Source organism: Haliotis asinina, chromosome 12, assembly GCF_037392515.1.
Source record: "Haliotis asinina isolate JCU_RB_2024 chromosome 12, JCU_Hal_asi_v2, whole genome shotgun sequence".
Classification (NCBI taxonomy): Eukaryota; Metazoa; Mollusca; class Gastropoda; order Lepetellida; family Haliotidae; genus Haliotis; species Haliotis asinina.
The window spans coordinates 5,981,367-5,998,764 of record NC_090291.1 but is presented as its reverse complement, the minus strand read 5'-3'; the positions used below and the strand labels follow the sequence as shown (position 1 = coordinate 5,998,764).

The 17,398-nt window shown below is 37.7% G+C and overlaps 1 protein-coding gene across 1 annotated transcript in view; it reads left to right on the top strand.

The window, feature by feature from the left end:
• The window catches only part of LOC137258023 (kinesin-like protein KIF15), a 37,414-nt gene continuing 20,016 nt past the window's right edge, over window positions 1–17,398 (top strand). Inside the window, exons 1-12 of the mRNA XM_067795559.1 lie at window positions 1–116; window positions 4,170–4,191; window positions 4,587–4,764; window positions 5,920–5,996; window positions 11,433–11,470; window positions 12,333–12,433; window positions 12,872–13,051; window positions 14,759–14,860; window positions 15,450–15,557; window positions 16,068–16,193; window positions 16,682–16,740; window positions 16,898–16,961. Coding sequence (XP_067651660.1) covers window positions 110–116; window positions 4,170–4,191; window positions 4,587–4,764; window positions 5,920–5,996; window positions 11,433–11,470; window positions 12,333–12,433; window positions 12,872–13,051; window positions 14,759–14,860; window positions 15,450–15,557; window positions 16,068–16,193; window positions 16,682–16,740; window positions 16,898–16,961 — 1,062 coding nt within the window. The 5' untranslated portion in view covers window positions 1–109. The remainder of the gene's footprint in view (window positions 117–4,169; window positions 4,192–4,586; window positions 4,765–5,919; window positions 5,997–11,432; window positions 11,471–12,332; window positions 12,434–12,871; window positions 13,052–14,758; window positions 14,861–15,449; window positions 15,558–16,067; window positions 16,194–16,681; window positions 16,741–16,897; window positions 16,962–17,398) is intronic.

Sequence of the window (17,398 nt, the reverse complement as noted above, 5' to 3'; positions counted from 1 at the left end):
GTAAGGAAGTCTCGCGATATCTCGCAGAGGGCGCTAAATTCGAAAAGTCCGCCATTTGATACCACAGTGAAAATACACAGTTGTAATTTTCACTTTTTAACTCTCCAATATGTCAGGTTTGTTAATCATTGCAGAATGTTATTCCCCGCTTAACACATCTCGATAGTTTAGATTTATGAATTGGGAACACCATGTCAGGTGACAGCAGAACTGTCACTTTCGCACCGTTCGGTGACACCCGGCCGTACTGCCGGCTGCTCTGACGCCCTAGGAACCTATTTTTTTGCTTAGGTCCGTTTAAGTCACTTGTCGTGGGATGCAGCTGGAATTATAATTTGGCCGTCCCGTTGTGCGTTATCTTGCTGATTGTGTGTAACGGCATGTTATAACAAGCAACGATTTTAATCTGTTTACAAACCAAAATAACTTTACTGTGAATAGAATACTAGTGCTTTTGGGGCATAAAACATCATTTATTAACTTGCCAATGTTCTCTTGTGGCAGCGTATTCTTGTCAGTATACTGACCAGTTTCATTGCTAGCAAGATATCTTATCCTGTCATTGTCATCCCAAATTTGAATTGGAGAACATTAAAAAAATTCATTCCGTTTATAAATGGCAGTTTTCCTACGCATGTGGTGCATGAAATCATTTGAAGTATTTGTTTATATGTTTATGTTTTGTCTGTGTATCTTCATGATCTGGGATAATGCATTTCAGCTGGGATTAGTGAAAAAAGAAAAATGTTTTGATAATGTCATGAGTAAATATAACAAAACAATATACAGTAATGTAGTGAACACTCTGGAACAATCTGCTCCATGGTCATATATGCACTCTTTCAGATTAGAAAACCTAAATTTGTTGTTTGCAGAAGAAGGTAATTAAAGGGGCACTGATGCGGAGCGAATAATGTTTCTCGCCAACGGTCTAATTACGAAACCAAGTTGCAAATTGGTCAGCACCCGCTCCCTCGACCGTGAGGGACAAAAGGACTGGGCTCCTGTCCACATTAGCAGAATTTCTTCACCCTAAAAAGTGAGGAGGCCGGATGCTCATCAGATGACGTTATTTAAAAATATCCATGATATTCCTTGTCTGATCGTAACAAAATATCCCAGCAGTGTAGTTGTTTTTCGGATGCTTGGATGGTATATTGACTGATCCAATTTGATCCTATTTCTGTGTTTTTAACCTCGATATTTAATCATGTTATGTGAAAATATGATGTCAACATGCACGTAGCAAGCCATTTGTTTCAGTCCGAAAGATTGCAAAAGCTTAACATTTAGATAGTTTTGATGGTCTTTTTGTTGGTTCAGCTGTGATAGTAAATATCATACGTAAATTTTGGTAGCTGTCGTAGCTACCCCGGTTTATTATTTATGATAATAAAAACACACAGTTAATTTATAAGAATTCGTAAACTAAGAACGATGACTTTGCCTTTGGCAGAGAAATCTGAAAATTATCTTACGTAAAAAAAACCCAAACTACGTGTAAACCTATTTACCCAAGTACACAGCAAAGGCCTGTATGTATTCCTTATGTAACGAAGTTCCGTTGGTATCCTCAAAACAGTTTCAGCCCATAAGTGTTTTCAGGCTGCATGCGACACAGATTACATCTTCCTTGCTGTAACTCGCGTTTGATGGTGTAAACCTACACGTGTTATTTGTCATCATTCTCTGGATGGTCAGTTAATGACTTTATAACAGGTATAATTAGTAGTAACACCACTTTGGTTACTCATCAAAGGTTCCCATTTGGCACTTCTCCTGTCTAGTGTAAATACTCAACATTATAAATTAAGGTCTGTAGTGGCAAATGTATTGTATGTTATGTAATATGTGCATGTAAGTGATGCAAGAGGGTTTATCAGCTGAGTTACAAAAACAAACATCGATCAAAGCATTAACCGATAACACACTGATTGATTAATTACTTTTATCTTCCACAGCGGATTTGTCAAAAGGCAGTGTGTGTAGATGTACAAATCTATACTGACTACACCCTGTCGTAAAGTGCAAGTGTAAAAACGACATCCTCCCTTCAAAGAATTAACCACCCTTGCGTTGATTGATTGCCCATTATTGGTTAACTAAATTACTTCGAATGGCGGACATCATAAAATTAGTTGCCAGGTGTGCTATCTTGGGTGACCAATGAGAGGTTTATCAGGTTTTCACCAATGTGAAAGACGTGAAACCGTGTGGTACTTTTTCGCAAATTCGACTGTTGTAAGACACACGACACAGAGCAGGATCATTTACCAGCTGCAGATGAATGGAATATCGTTCTTTTATGTGGATATTGATGGATACATTCCTGAACAAGGTAGTAGCCTGACATTGTTCTATAAAATTAGTCTGTTTTACATTCATTATTTGCATTTTAATTTATTTGTTGTAGCATTCAGAAGAATCTATTTGACAGAAAACACACACTAGATCGCGTATGTGTGTAAAATAGGATCCACATTGGCAATCTATACAATGTATAAACGTTGCTGTCATGTTAGAAATGTATATATAAGTTTGTATAAGCAGACTGTGTGTTCTTTCATTAAATTTCAAAATCATACAAATATGACAGTAAACTAATTAGTGTTATGAGACAAAATTTAGAGACGTAAATTTGCTTCGTTATTTTCCCGTCCTAATAGTTTTTTACCATTTCTACCACTGGCAGATGATTAACCTTCAAAGTGTTTCATTTGTTTTCATAATACCTTTGTAATGAAGTAAAATTACTTGACCTTAGTTGATCTGTCTATAATTAAACTCTCAGTTGCGCATACGGACTGCGCAGCAGAGGTCACGAACCATTCACGAATTCTGGGATATCATCCGGGTACTCACGGGAGAAAAACAATAACAAAAGTTTACACCAGTCCACGGAAATTGCTCCGCATCAGTGCCCCTTTGATTTTTTCCTATTTTAACCTTTCCAAAGTTCACACTGATATTTTATTCTCTAGCTTTCTGTGCCTTTAACTGATTTACCAATTGTCAGTCAGTAAGCATTTTCAACTTCTCCAATGAACTACAGGCCCCTGGAACTGAGAGTATATGGATGCACTTTGTTGTCTGAGTGCTGTTGCACAGCAAGGTCTGATTTGATTTCAAGTATGGGTATCAAATGTCAAAATGTCATTTTTGCCCATAAATTTATCATTTCAGCATTGACTTACTGATCATGGTGTGTTAGATCACTTGCTTATTTAGATTTTTGTTCTGTTATCTTTCACTTATTTTTCTTGATTCACAGCATTTTCAAGAACATATATATTGGTGTTGAAACTTTCTATAAATGATCCCACCTACAGTGTTGCTAAAATGATTTTACAGATCCCATTAACTCACCTTCCTTTTCAAAATGAATTCAGATTCACGATAAGCAGTTATAAATCAGCTTTTTTCCAACACATGTAGTAGGAATGCTGAATATAATTCATTGTTTTCATTATTCTAGTTAGTATCTCTAATATGAAAATAGGAAAACAACAAAGTGGAGTATAGATGGTTCCTGCTTTGTGAGATTGGGTTACTTTAGGAAACTGAAAACTTCTGTAGAAAGGCCTTATTTGGGTATTATCGCATAGAAGGTGCTGCGCAAATGTATCTGTCAATCTCTATCTTCTCATCCACCCTTGAGAGTAAAATGTGAACAAACCTTTCTTAGAGTTTCAAGTGGTGGAGCTATGGTGTCAGAGAGTCTGTTTTTTTAATGCCCAAGTGGCTGACACGTGTCCAATATTAAAAATCAAGCAGAGTATTACAAGCTACCACTTTAACATGTTGACTACATATCACAATTATACTTGTAGTATCAATTCTGGCCAAATTTGTATCTATAAGTTACCCTCTTATGCCTGTTTGGAATTACCATCAAATACATACAAGAGTATCAGCTACAATGCTCTCAAGCTTAGATGTTTTCAGTGTTTCATTTTGTTGTTTTGATAAGTAATAATCAAACTTTTCAGTTTTTACAATCAATCCATAACAAATTGGACTCATGAAGTTCACTGGTTCAGTTCACCAAATACATGCACTTACCATTATGGAGAGTGACAGGTAATAGTTAAAAAGTCTCCCATAATGCACCCCAGTAGTTCACAAGTAACTTAGCTAACTTATTGACATGAATGCTTTTATATTTTCAGATAAAGGCGGCCATGATTCCAGGTATTATTTATAGACATTTAGTGCAACTATGGTAACACTGAACGCGCTTGGTTTTTATATTTAGTAAACATTGTAAGCCTCATTGTAATATTTCAAACTTGTTTGGACACATTTTTTAATTGATTCATCAATACTCTTGTTCACTCTGATGCTGTCTGCTATACAGTGAATCTGCCTATGGTGAATTCCAATGAATTTGAATGAAGCTGAACAAACAAAACTATTTATCTTCTAATTCCATAATTTGGAACCCTGGTGCTGAAAATATTCTAATAATCTATTTCGAATCATTGTCATTCTGACAGTTTTCCTTGAACACAGGTGCTGAATTATGATCAGGCAGATCACCTTATGACTTTCAGGATAGAACATGATATTCATTTTCATTTTGTCAGTGAAGGGGATTCCATCAAAGTGTTTGTACGTGTGCGTCCTCCAGACAAGGGAGATAATGAGTTGGGAGCACAACGGGCCATTGAGGTGGACGACCAAAGGAACTCTGTTACAGTGCGTGCCAAGCCTGATGCTAAAGTGTTTTCCTTTGACAAAGTGGCGGATGTCAACATTACCCAGGTATGTTGTATTACATTAAATGTAAAAAGTTAAATGTTTCTCTGGCATTGGTGCGTCACTTTTATTCATGTGCATAGCAGTCTTTTATTGCCGTTTTCAAAGAAGACAATTTTGACTTGGTCGTGTCCAATCATCCAATTGTCCATTATAAGAATGAGTGTCTGTGAGTGTGACAGAATCTATAATTCATTTACACATGCTAAACTTCCCAAGCTGTATTTCTGAGAGAAAGGAATAAAAATGTGTTCCTCCCTCGTCTAATTTTTTTTCTGTCAAAAATTGAAAATAAAGTCCCACTGTCCTTGTCACTTTTGAAAAAAATGTTTAATTTAATTTTTTTTATGCACCCTTATCAACTTTATCATCTTTTATCATGTTTATCCAGCATGATGTTCATTCTGTCGATAAACCTTGAACCTTTTCTCAGGTCCAGGTTTAGTTTCAAGAGTAACAAACAGTTCAACAGTTTGGTATTAACGACTGACCCAAATGCTTCATCTGAATCCGGCTACAACATACATGTTGTACAAGCCTGCTTAATTGTACAAGCAAGCCTTCAGGCAAATGGTGGAGACTATTATCAGGAGAATGTTTCCATTTGTTGAAAATTGTCTCCTTGCTGTAGTGGTTAGGGCAAGGGTTTGATCCCCAGCCACCATCGTACCAAAATACGTTAAAATATGGTACTTCTTGGTCCCGGCCTGGTGCTCAGCATTAATGGGTAAAACAAGAACTGGCTGTCTCAGACTCAGTATTATGTTTGTAAGTGGGGTATTCATGCTTAGCTGTGATATGGTATCTCAGTGAGCTAGAACTATAAGCATGATAAAACCAGCCTAGGTCTGGGCTAGTATAAGCAGCCACACATATGCATACATGCACTTTGAAGTTTGCCATAAACTAAATATGACATTAAGCCCCATTTCACCTCCCCTTATTTTGTTTCATATTCATATTTTACATGTTCATATATATGTATTTGAGGAGGAGGGGGTGGGGTGTTCTATCCTCTTTCTTAATCATGCATTCACTCATCATTTTGAAGGCCCAGGTTTGGTTAGTGGGTGCAATGTGTCCATTTCTGGTGTGCCCCACTGTGATATTTGCTGGAATATTGCTGAAAGCGATATAAAACTACACTCACTCTTATTTCAGGAAGCAGTGTTCTGTGCTGTTGGCAAGGGAATCATAGATGGCTGCCTCAATGGATACAATGGGACAATCTTTGCTTAGTGAGTACCCCATACATGTACTAATAGTAATACTTGCCTGTTGTGCTGACAGTGCCGTAATACTCCCCTGTTGCATTAACAGTGCAGCAGTTCTCACCTGTTGCACTAACAGTGCAGTAATTCTCACCTGTTGCACTAACAGTGCAGTAATACTCATCAGTTGAACTAACAGTGCATGATTGGGGGAAATTGTGTGTGTCTCTTTTGTAATGGTAATGGTTTTAAAAACTGAAATATTTAAATCGAAACATATTTGACAAGAATCTCTTCTCCTTTATTGTGATGATGTTGGTCATCTGAAATTAGTATTGCTGAAATGATGAAATGGCAGATTTTACATAAAAGAGATGGACTATCTGTAAGCATCAAAAAGAAGTCTGTGAAGCAATATGAGTGTCTTTTCCATCTGTTCCTGGACCCCATTTCACAAAGCAGTCGTAAGCCAAAGATCTTGTAACTTTTCTTGTGGGATTCATACTTCCTGTGTTAAAATATAGGAGGTACAAATGTGAAAATTTATGAGATTTTAGACTTTTGAGAGTTTTGTGAAACTGGACCCTGCTTTATTTGTCTTCCTTGCAAAACTAGCTTGAATCAAAGACTTGTTTCTGTTGAAATGTAATGAAATTGTTCCTTTGGGGTTGAAAATGATCTTTAATTTTGATATTATCATTACCTCCAAAGGTTCTATATCGATCGATCTTACCATTGCTCATGCTGTTGATCATTGGATCTTCTGGTCCACACTGCATTATTTACAGACTGCTGGAATATTTCTGAGTGGAATATTTCTGAGTGCACTGTAAAACTGAACTCACCCACTCAATCACAATAGATCTTCACTTAGCCAATGTTGTGTTCTTGTGGCTCTCACAAGCTGGTGATTGTATTGACATATTACACACCAAAATCAATGTAGGAAAGAAATAAATGAGCAAGGCACTTTTCTACAGAAACAAAGATAACCTTTGTTTTCATGAAAACATTTTGAAGGGCCTTCTTTTATATGCCAGTATGACTTTCCATCCTCTCACACTGTCATTCTTATTTATGTGACTGGCTGCTCTGCAGTTGAGTTCACTGACCTAATCTTTCTACTGGTTTGTAACTTGCATTCTGATTGATCTTTTGGTGTGATCAGCATAGCAAACTGGTTAATGACATTCAGATATTTTGCTGGGATCACGAAAAAACTCACTAATGGATCTGGCTGTATAAAAAAAAAATTTGAAGTGGGAGCCCTGGATGGAGTTGTTCAAAACAACCTTAGCACAAAGACACAGGTGCCAACCTGTACGATTTTATCGTACTCGCTACGAATTTTAACTTCAAACTACTCCAATACGATTCCACTGGAAATCCTACAAAATTTGAATAAAATGCATTAAAATTCAGATATATAGACAAAAACATAAATTTTCAAAGATGAAATACATTTTTGGACTTCATGTACCTTCCATTCATCATATTTAATGACATATTTGAACTGGAATGATTGCAAGTAACAAACGTAATTTTAGTGAATCTGATTTCATAACCTTTGCGATTTGACAGTAATGATCATGACACATTTAGTTCCGGCGGAAATACTTTAATCACGTGACCGTATAATCATTCATTTTTTTCTCAGAATCCATCATGATTTTATTTATTTTGTTGACTACTAATTTTATGGTCGAACTATTAACTTTGAAAGAGGAAACTACTTTTTGCAACAATTTGGGGTTGGCACCTCTGCAAAGACCGTGTTACGGTATGAGAGTTTCCAGGATTTTCCTGTATTTGAGGGTCTGTGAGACTCATAGTCTTAATTTTCAGGAGTCCTGGGGTTCTTTTCACAGAGCAATCTTTACTAAGGGTAAACTTAACTCCCATTCTTTAACATGGCATTTAGTGAATTATGATCACCTTAGTGCTTTGTGAAACGAGGCCCTGGACTACAAACTGGGGATCCCAGACACTTAAATACTGTTTTTTCTTTTTATCTTTTTGTAATTTTGTAATACTGTTGTAATTCAGTAACTGTAATTGTATTGTTTATAACAATAACTACATCGTTACAGTAATTGTCCCCTGCAAAACATGTTTTACAGGGAGTATTGATATGGACTCCGTCTGTCGGTCCGTCTGTGCATGTGTCTGGGGCAGAACATAAAGACAGTTCACTCTATTTCATCACCAAACATGTCACATAGATAGGTCTGGTAGTGTACAGGTGCCTTTTGGTATTTTTAGCGTTTTGAATGAAATATGTTTTGAGTTTCCATTGCAACTAGTTTTGCTTTGACTCAAATTGGTGGTACTTATTTTTTCTGAAGCAGAATTTTAGACCTTTCACTGTCTCTTGACCAAATTTCGTACATAAGCATATCTAATGGTGAACTGATGCCTTTTGGTAGTTTTAGAATTCTGATTGAAATATATTTTTTGTGTTTCCATGGCAAAAAGGTTGGCTTTAAATTAAGTTGGTGGTATTGCTCCTTTCTGGAGCAGAACTTGAAAAACTTTCAGTACTCTCCTTCCACTTTGCTCAATACATGCCAGAACATTAGACATAATCAGAACTTAATAATGACAAAAAACAAGGTAAGGCAGGTCAGGTATTTAATCGGCATGGAACAGTTAACTATAAGCTTAGATTATCTGGACTTAGGGCCCAGTAGCATTGCATCAACAATGATGCAAGCTGTTAAATTCAGTGTGTATTTGAGATCATTTGTGCGTCAAATATGCAAGTTTTCCCCGTCATGGCAGGGTTCAAAATTGACACTTTGAGGTAGCAAATTTGCTATTCAAAATCATATTTTGCTACCTGTGAAAAACGCTCAGTAGCAACAACTTTTTTTGTGTGAAATTTTTTAGTGAATTTGCTTGCGTTCATCAATTATTCGTCATTTTCAAAGGAAAGATCTCCATTTTTGCACTTTTATTTGTAAACTTACCGATACTGACACATTGTATTTTAATTTTTTAAGAAATGCTCATTGTAGCTTTTCTTTGTCACTTTTCTTTGTCCCTAGCATCTCTGTCCTTGTTTGACCTGTGAAGGTCCCGGTGTAGAATAGGCCTACAGCAACTCATGCTTGCCATAAAAGGCAACTAACGGGATCGGGTGGTCAGACACGCTGACTTTGTTGACACATGTCATAGGTTCCCAATTGTGCAGATTGTCAATCACTGGATTGTCTGGTCCAGACTCAATTATTAACAGACTGCTGCCATATAGCTGGCATACTGCTGAGTGCAGTGTAAAACTAAACTCACTCACTAACTCACGCGAAGAAGAGTGAAGAATTGAAAATCAGTTCTCATACACCTGCTGTTAAGGCCACAGGATAATTTTAGAACAAGTTTCGCGTTTTTATCTCATAGATGTTTTGGAGTTAAGTTTCATATTGTGAACAGAAACTTGCTTCTTAAACCTTTTTTCAACTAGGTGGAAATCCATCTTGATGGAAATCTGGACAATTATAGACTGGTGTGTTTTCAGTGCTGGTGGGTGTATATCAACCCAGAAAGCAATATTTCAGATGCACCTGCAGGGCAACAACCACCTGTGCTAATCTGGCAGTCACTTCAGTCACTTAACTTTTTTTATCATCTCTGAAATACATTTGCATGATGTTTCTTGTGTCATTATCATCGGTTATGGTTTTTCGACACTCATTATTCAACCCATGAATCATATTTTAGTGAGTGTTCACTGTTTTCTCTGAAATTCATGTCCAAAATTAATTAGACTGAATGAGTGATTTTGTTTGTATGATATCATATATGTTGTTTATCATTTTACAAACTTGACCAGGGTTTGACACCAAAATCACATCCGAATGTCATTGTCCAGCAAATAACTGGTCCAGTCTAGTTAAAATCACATCTGGCTAATCGATCTTTTTATGTGGGTATTTAATGAAAATTTTTTTTTAAATGTTTTCATAATTAAATTCTTGCACAGTGTCATCTAGTTTAAAGAGTACTATAGAGACTATTACTAAAGTTATTTAAGTTTAGAGAGACTACTAGTATGAAGGCTACTCTCTAATGACAAACGCTCTTCAGATAAATTGAAAGTTCAGGTATACATACAGTATTTATAACAGACAAAAGAAAGCAGTAATTATCACATAGTGCAAAGTTTTGTGTTTAATATTATGAGAGTGTGTTTTTTTCTCATTTACATAATCATTGATTGTGTGCTAGTTGTTATGCGTCACATTTCGCATCATGCATGTTCGGTGGCAATAGTATTTTAGCGGCACACTTTGTTTGACAGTTCTCTAGAGTTGCCTCCCTTGATTGGTTTATCATGTTGACTTCCGGCTGTTGAGAAAGTTCTAAATGAATGACGATACAGCCACGCTCTAATGCTCCTGATGCTGTGTCAGTATATATGAAGGCTAGCTGTTGTATTTTGTGAACGGAAAATCACACACAGACTTACACTTGGAATTATACTGGAGTTGTGTGCCTCTGCCTATTGTCATCTGTCTGTCATCTGTCCTACACTCAAGATTGGCACCGTCTGCCTGACGACTCTCATTTAAACTACATCCAGTTAGTATATATATGCTCTCACTGTAAATGCCAAGACTCTGGTGAGTTGATACTGTATATTTGTAACCCATTACCTAAGCTTTGTGACTCCATTGCATTGTGCTAGAAATCTGTGTGATTCATTATAACTTGCTCATCGTTTACTCAGTGTATTATTGAATATTTTAGACTTGTCTGTTGTAGTTTGCTGGTTCAGATAGGACTCTTAGACCTTTTGTCACAGCAATTTATTTATCATAACAATATAGATAGGTCTGGTGGTAGACTAGTGCCCTTTTGTAGTTTTGGATTTCCAAATAAGATAGTTTTGGGGTATCGTTGACAAGTTTGACTTTTACTAAAATTGGTGGTAGTGTTCTTTTCCAGGTCAGAACTTTAAAAAGTTCACTATTTCTTCACCAAACCTCTCACATGGATAGGTCTGATTGTGTACTGGTACCCTTTGGAAGTTTTGGAGTTCTGAATAAAATATTTTTTGTGTTTACCATGGCAAGTTTGAAACGTTTGACTTTGACAGAACTTGATGATCGTGCTCCATTCTGCCTGCGTATACAGCTGTCAGTACACTCCTTCCACTTTGCTACATATTCACACCAAAACATCAGACATAATCGTAACAAGTGGACATACTCATGAAGAGTATTTTACCATTGTGTGGGATATTGATGACTTTGTCTTCTTTCATTGATATTGACAGTGCTGTGAAGATTTAACACAACTTTTACTTAATCAGGGAATATGCATGCGTGTTTACACACCCCGTAAAAACTCATATCCCGCCAATGTGTCTAAAATATTAGTCATGAAGATTTTAACTTGATTTGTGACTACCATCACTTGTAAATGCACATGTTTCAAAGCCTTATTTCCTCATCCTTGCAGTGGGCAGACTGGAAGTGGAAAGACCTTCACTATGCTGGGTAGGTGGAAGATTATTAGGGGTGAAAGGGTATGCTGTTAACATGGTATAGTACATGTATGGTATGAGGCCTTAGGTGAGGTCTGTTTCGCTTTGGTATCTGAGACATGATCATAACTCGGAAAATTAACAAAACCCAAACCTTTCATTGTTTGATAACATAGGGAAAAATAACAATAATCTTTCTTATTTTGAATGCACAAGACTGTCATTTTATGACAAGATAGAATTGATAGTACGCAAACAGAAAATACCGAATTTTGGGACTGTATTATGGTAGGCAAATTACGGCGGTTCCACTCATACTGTGGTACATGTATACCGTTTCACCTGAAAGATTATATGGCCGTGTACAGGTGTGGCGTGAATGCTTCACACAGTCACCTGCAGTGTTTCACATTCAGAATAAAGTTTTGTCCTTGTCTAAGGTTGCAGGTGCTATGGCAGAGTAATGCATTGTTTAGTAGCCACAGTAGTTGATTAACAAAGATGGATGACTTTATGCTCTGGCGATTAGGTGCCTGACTCAAGAGGCTGTGGGTACATATCCCAAATGGGACTAAACCCATCACAAGTACAAGAATCTGTACTTATCAGAGAGAGTGTAATCACAAATATAACCTGTGTTTTTTACTGTTACATTTGACCATCTAAATGGCTTTGTGTATTCACTATAGCAGAGGATGTTAAGGAACCCAAGTTACTTGTTAAGTAACAAAGTTCTAGAATGCACTCTAAGGTATTTCTAGTTTCATTTGGAAAGTCAGAAGGCATCATCCTAAGTTGGATTACAAAAAAAAATACTGTTTCGAATAGTTATAGACTTGCTCACTCCCTTTCGATTGTTTATTTCTGAACTTCAGGGCCATCTGAAGACTCTGAAAGTTTCCAGCATGAACTGCGCGGTGTCACCCCGAGGAGCTTCGAGTATCTTTTCAGTCTCATCAACCGGGAACAAGAGCTGGTCAGTGATGATGATGATGATGATGATGATGATGATGATGATGATGATGATGATGATGACAAATGTTTTTCACATTATTCACTGAACTTAACAATTCATGTGTTCTATTTATATACTCTCTGAGAGTGAAAATGTTCCACTGAGTAAACTGTGAAGTTCCAAGTTAGAATTAATGCTTGTTGTAAAAGGCAAGAAGCTGAATCAGGTGGTCAAACTGAGTGACTTGGTTGACACAGTCATCATATCCCAATTTTCTAGCTTAAAAATCATGATGTTGATCACTGGATAGTGTGGTCCAGACTCGATTATTTACAGATCGCTGCCATATCACTGGAATACTGCTGAGTGCAGCATTAAAGAACATCAACAACAAAAAATCCACTACCTGTGTGCATATGTGTGCAATATGTCCCTAGTCAACGTGTTGATTGATTGCAGCATGGGGACAGAAAACAGTTTCTGTGTCGATGTTCCTTCCTCGAGATCTACCAGGAGTGTGTGTATGATCTCCTTGACCCCTCAGCAGAAGGCCTTCACCTCCGTGAGAATATCAAGAAAGGCGTGTTTGTTGACGGCCTGAGTGAGCAGGCTGTGGCAAGTCCGAGTGAAGCATATGGTGTAAGTATTTCCTGTGATGAGGTCAAAACAATATTTCTATATTTTCAGATGTGCTTTAAGCCTGTTTTATAGAAAGGATAAGGCAACATTAGCATCATTAGTTGAAGTTCTGGGTAAGAATGTTGGGCTCTAACATCCATCCCTTGTCGTTAGAGGGACAAGGTTGGAGTGGTGGGGTAGCCTGTTGGTTAATCCATTTGCTCATCACACAAAGATCCGGGTTAGATTCTTTACATGTGTACGTGTGAAGCCCATGTATGTGTCCCATGCTTACATTGTTGAATTATTGCTAAAAGCTGCATAAAACTCACTCACTGACTGTGGTATGGTTGCATAGTTACTGTACACCAACTGTGTGTAGTGATGCTCCTGATGTCCTCACATGTTAGTCTGGAGTCAGTGTGATTAGTAGCAGGAAGCAGGGATTTACCTTGAGTCCTGTATTTGTGGGTCATTGGGACTCATCCTCTTTAATTTTGCCATAAAAGGCGACTCAGCTTGTCGTAAGAGGCGACTAACGGGATCGGGTGGTCAGGCTCGCTGACTTGGTTGACACGTGTCATCGGTTCCCAATTGCGCAGATCGATGCTCATGTTGTTGATCACTGGATTGTCTGGTCCAGACTCGATTATTTACAGACCGCCGCCATATAGCTGTAATATTGCTGAGTGCGGCGTAAAACTAAACTCACTCACTCACTCCTCTTTAATTTTCAGTGGTCCTGTACCACAAAATAGGGGTCCCAGACACTTAAATATTGTCATTAATAAATTTCGTTGCGTTATCAGTTTTTATGTGTGTTGGACACTGGAATTTGTGTCCTGTAAATCCCTTGGTAGGATATAGGTAAAGGTTTGCTGAAGACTTGTGTATAAATTCCCCTCATGGTTACAGTTTGGTGTAACCTGGTGTTATCACTGAAACATTGCTCAGTCATTGTGGTTAGTGTTATCAGATTCCTCCCAATAAGGAGATGGCAAATTTTCCCTGTACAGCTGTACTGACCAGCCAAAATTTCATTATCTTCACTAATACCTTCATGATGTTTGACTTTGCTCTTCATGTCAATAACTGGTCTGTTTGTCCCAGAGGTGACTATTTTACGGGGGCTGTTGTGATGTAGTGGGGCTGGTGAGGTAGTCAGGGAGTTAAAGCATTTGCTCATCAAGCTGAAGACCCGGGTTTGTTTCCCCACACAGGTGCAATGTGTGAAGTCGTGATATTTTGCGGAAAAATTGCTAAAAAGTGGTGTAAAATTAAACTCACTCTAATGCTGTGGAACACAACCTGAAAGTAATAAAGTTCAGTTCATCCTGACCTGTCTCCAGCTTGTAGGATTATGTAACTAATTAAAAACAAAGACCACTCCTGGGACTGTTATGTAATTTCCTTTGATGTGTCTGGAGTCTCTGATTGGATGACCCATGCAGGCTTGCTCAGACAGAGTTGTGCTGTGAGGGAAGATTTGTTGAATTGGATCTTTACTGGTTCACCACAATCTGTGAATAACACTATTACCACCACTTGTGTACTACAAGAACTGGAATGTTAAGTGGCAATATAGCAAGTCTATTGATTTCAGAGTGAGTCCTTTTGTGTTTATTGAACATGTTGAATACGTACCTAGTCCTTTCCTGATTACTGAGTGCATAGCAAGTCCTTTGTAAGTTACTGAGAATTATGTAAGTCCTTCACGTTGATATGCAGGTGTTGTCCTCGGGTTGGATCAACAGAAGGGTTGCAGCAACGTCGATGAACAGAGAGAGTTCAAGGAGCCACGCTGTTTTTACCTTAGCTGTAGAGTCAAAGGTTTGTTCACAAACATATTTACCATAAGCATCATAAGATCATTATTATATTGTATCAAATTGTGTTCTTTCAATACTGAGAAACTGAGTTGCTTAAAAATATTTTGGAAAGCTTTCCACCTGTATCCCTCCTAAATTTTAACACTGAGAAAAACATTCTTTGACTGTCAATAGAAATGTGTTATAGTATGTTAAGACACATCTAAAGGTAGATGTTAAAAACTCATTATCAGATGAGGAATATATATTCACATGATATGATTTGGCAAGAATGAAATTTAAGGGGGGATATAGATGGAAGTCTTACTATCATATCCCCTGAATATATACTCCTCATCTGATAAGGATGAGCTATTAAATGTTTCTTTAAATGTATCAGAACATACTCAAAGACTTATTCAACTTCCTAAAATGCCACTCGAGTTTTTCCTCATCGTTAAAAATTTGGGGAGATAAAGGTGGGAATCTTACACTTGTGCTGCTGGGTCAGATATTAAAATCAGAAAATATGTGATGTTTGACTCAAGTTCATTCATAAACACATTGAAAGAGCATTTGAACATGAGGACACTGTTGTGTTTGATCTGTAGGAACAAAAGGGAGGGGTTCAGAACGTGAGGATGTCACAGCTAAACCTGGTCGACCTGGCTGGGTCTGAAAGACAGAAGGACACCAATGCTGCTGGACAGAGACTGAAGGTAATTAGGACTAGTGTTGAGGTTGAACCATATGTATGATTTAGCAAGAGCTGGTCAGTCCTCTCATGTGAGACTTTGTATTTCAAGGAGTTGCATCCATTTTGGTGCAGGAATCAGCATAGATTGGTTAAGTTCAAAGTTCACCCTGACTATGCCCCTTGGTTTCAAACATGGTTTGTCAGCTCTGTTCATTTGTTTATCAGTCTCTGGCGATCAGTCCTTGTCTTCTCTCAACCTTATTTTACTGTTATCTTGCTACATTAGATAAGATATAGTTAGTGTTTTATACAAGGATTCTGGTGTCAAATTGCTGAGAAAGGAGGGTAAAGCAATACTCACTTGCTCCTTCATTAGGTAGTCCAAATTTTATTGATGTGTGAATAATTAGAATTTTAAAAAAATTATATTTACAGATATTTTTAGCAGTGTGTGGGTTAAGTCTGATCCGTTTACACAGAGTTTGTGCTGAGCTAGATATTGTGTGCCTTACATCTGATTTGTTTTCAACAGGAGGCTGGATGTATCAACAAATCGCTTTCAACTCTGGGAAATGTCATGATGTCACTTGTGGACATAGCTCATGGCAAGAGTCGTCACGTCCCATACAGAGACTCAAAGCTTACCTTCCTCTTAAGGGTACAAAACTGTCATTATTTGCTTGGGTCCGACAGTGTGTTATTCATGGATTTCATTTGAGGGGGTGATATATGAAAATCTGGGAATCTGTGAGGGATTCTGGTTTAGAATCTAGCAACCAAAACTTATTGGATTTCATGCTTTTGTGTTCCAATTCAATATGTGTCATTGAACCTCAACAATGCTATTATGAGCCATTAGTCTCCTTTACAGATGTGATTGCCTCTCAGACATCAATTAACAGATCTTTATTCCCATAATTATACTCATGTAAAGCATGGACTTGAACATAGGTCTACGTCTACATCAGTGAGGTACTTTTCTCTGAACTGATAGGGATGGTGTGGTAGCCCATAGGTTAAAGTGTCCATTCGTCACACTGGAAACCAGGGTCTGATTTCTGACATTGGTATATTCCATACTTATTCACAGTGAACTGGTTGCGATAACTATTGATTGCTGTGTTATTTCACATTCTCTTGTTTCAGGATTCCCTTGGCGGCAATGCTAAGACTCATATTGTAGCCTGTATACATCCTGGATCCAAGTAAGTCAGCAGTGTTACACAGCTTACAAACATTAATGTATAGAGAGACAAACCGAATATAGGTGCAACTTAACTATCAGTTTTATTTCCCATTCCTGTACATAACTACTTTAGGTTCAGAAATGTAAACACACTAGAACTATGACTACCTTTCCAGGTGTTTTGGAGAGACCTTGTCAACGCTACAGTTTGCTAGACGAGCCAAGATGATCAAGAACAAGGTGGGTTTAGGAATGCAGCTTATGTGTGTTGGACTCTGTCCTTAAGGCAAAAAGTCTTCCTTTGGAACTACTTCTTCTTCTCCTCCTTCTTCTCCTTCTCCTTCTCCTTCCTCTCCTCCTTCTCCTGCTCTCCTCCTTCTCCTTCCTCTCCTCCTTCTCCTCCTCCTTCTCCTCCTCCTTCTGCTCCTTCTTCATCTCCTCCTCTCCTCCTTCTTCTTCTTTTCCTCCTTGTTCTTCTTCTTTAACATTTTTATACACAATATTTTCAAAGCAAATGTAACCTGTAGTGTATTCATACTTATATAAAAAAATGTGGGTGGTGCTTGACTCATGCTCAAGTCCGAAAACAGATACATTTGGCTGAAAAAACAGATCTTATAACACTATGACTTTGTGAAATGACATTCCAAAGTTAGAATCTTAAAGATTTCTTTTTA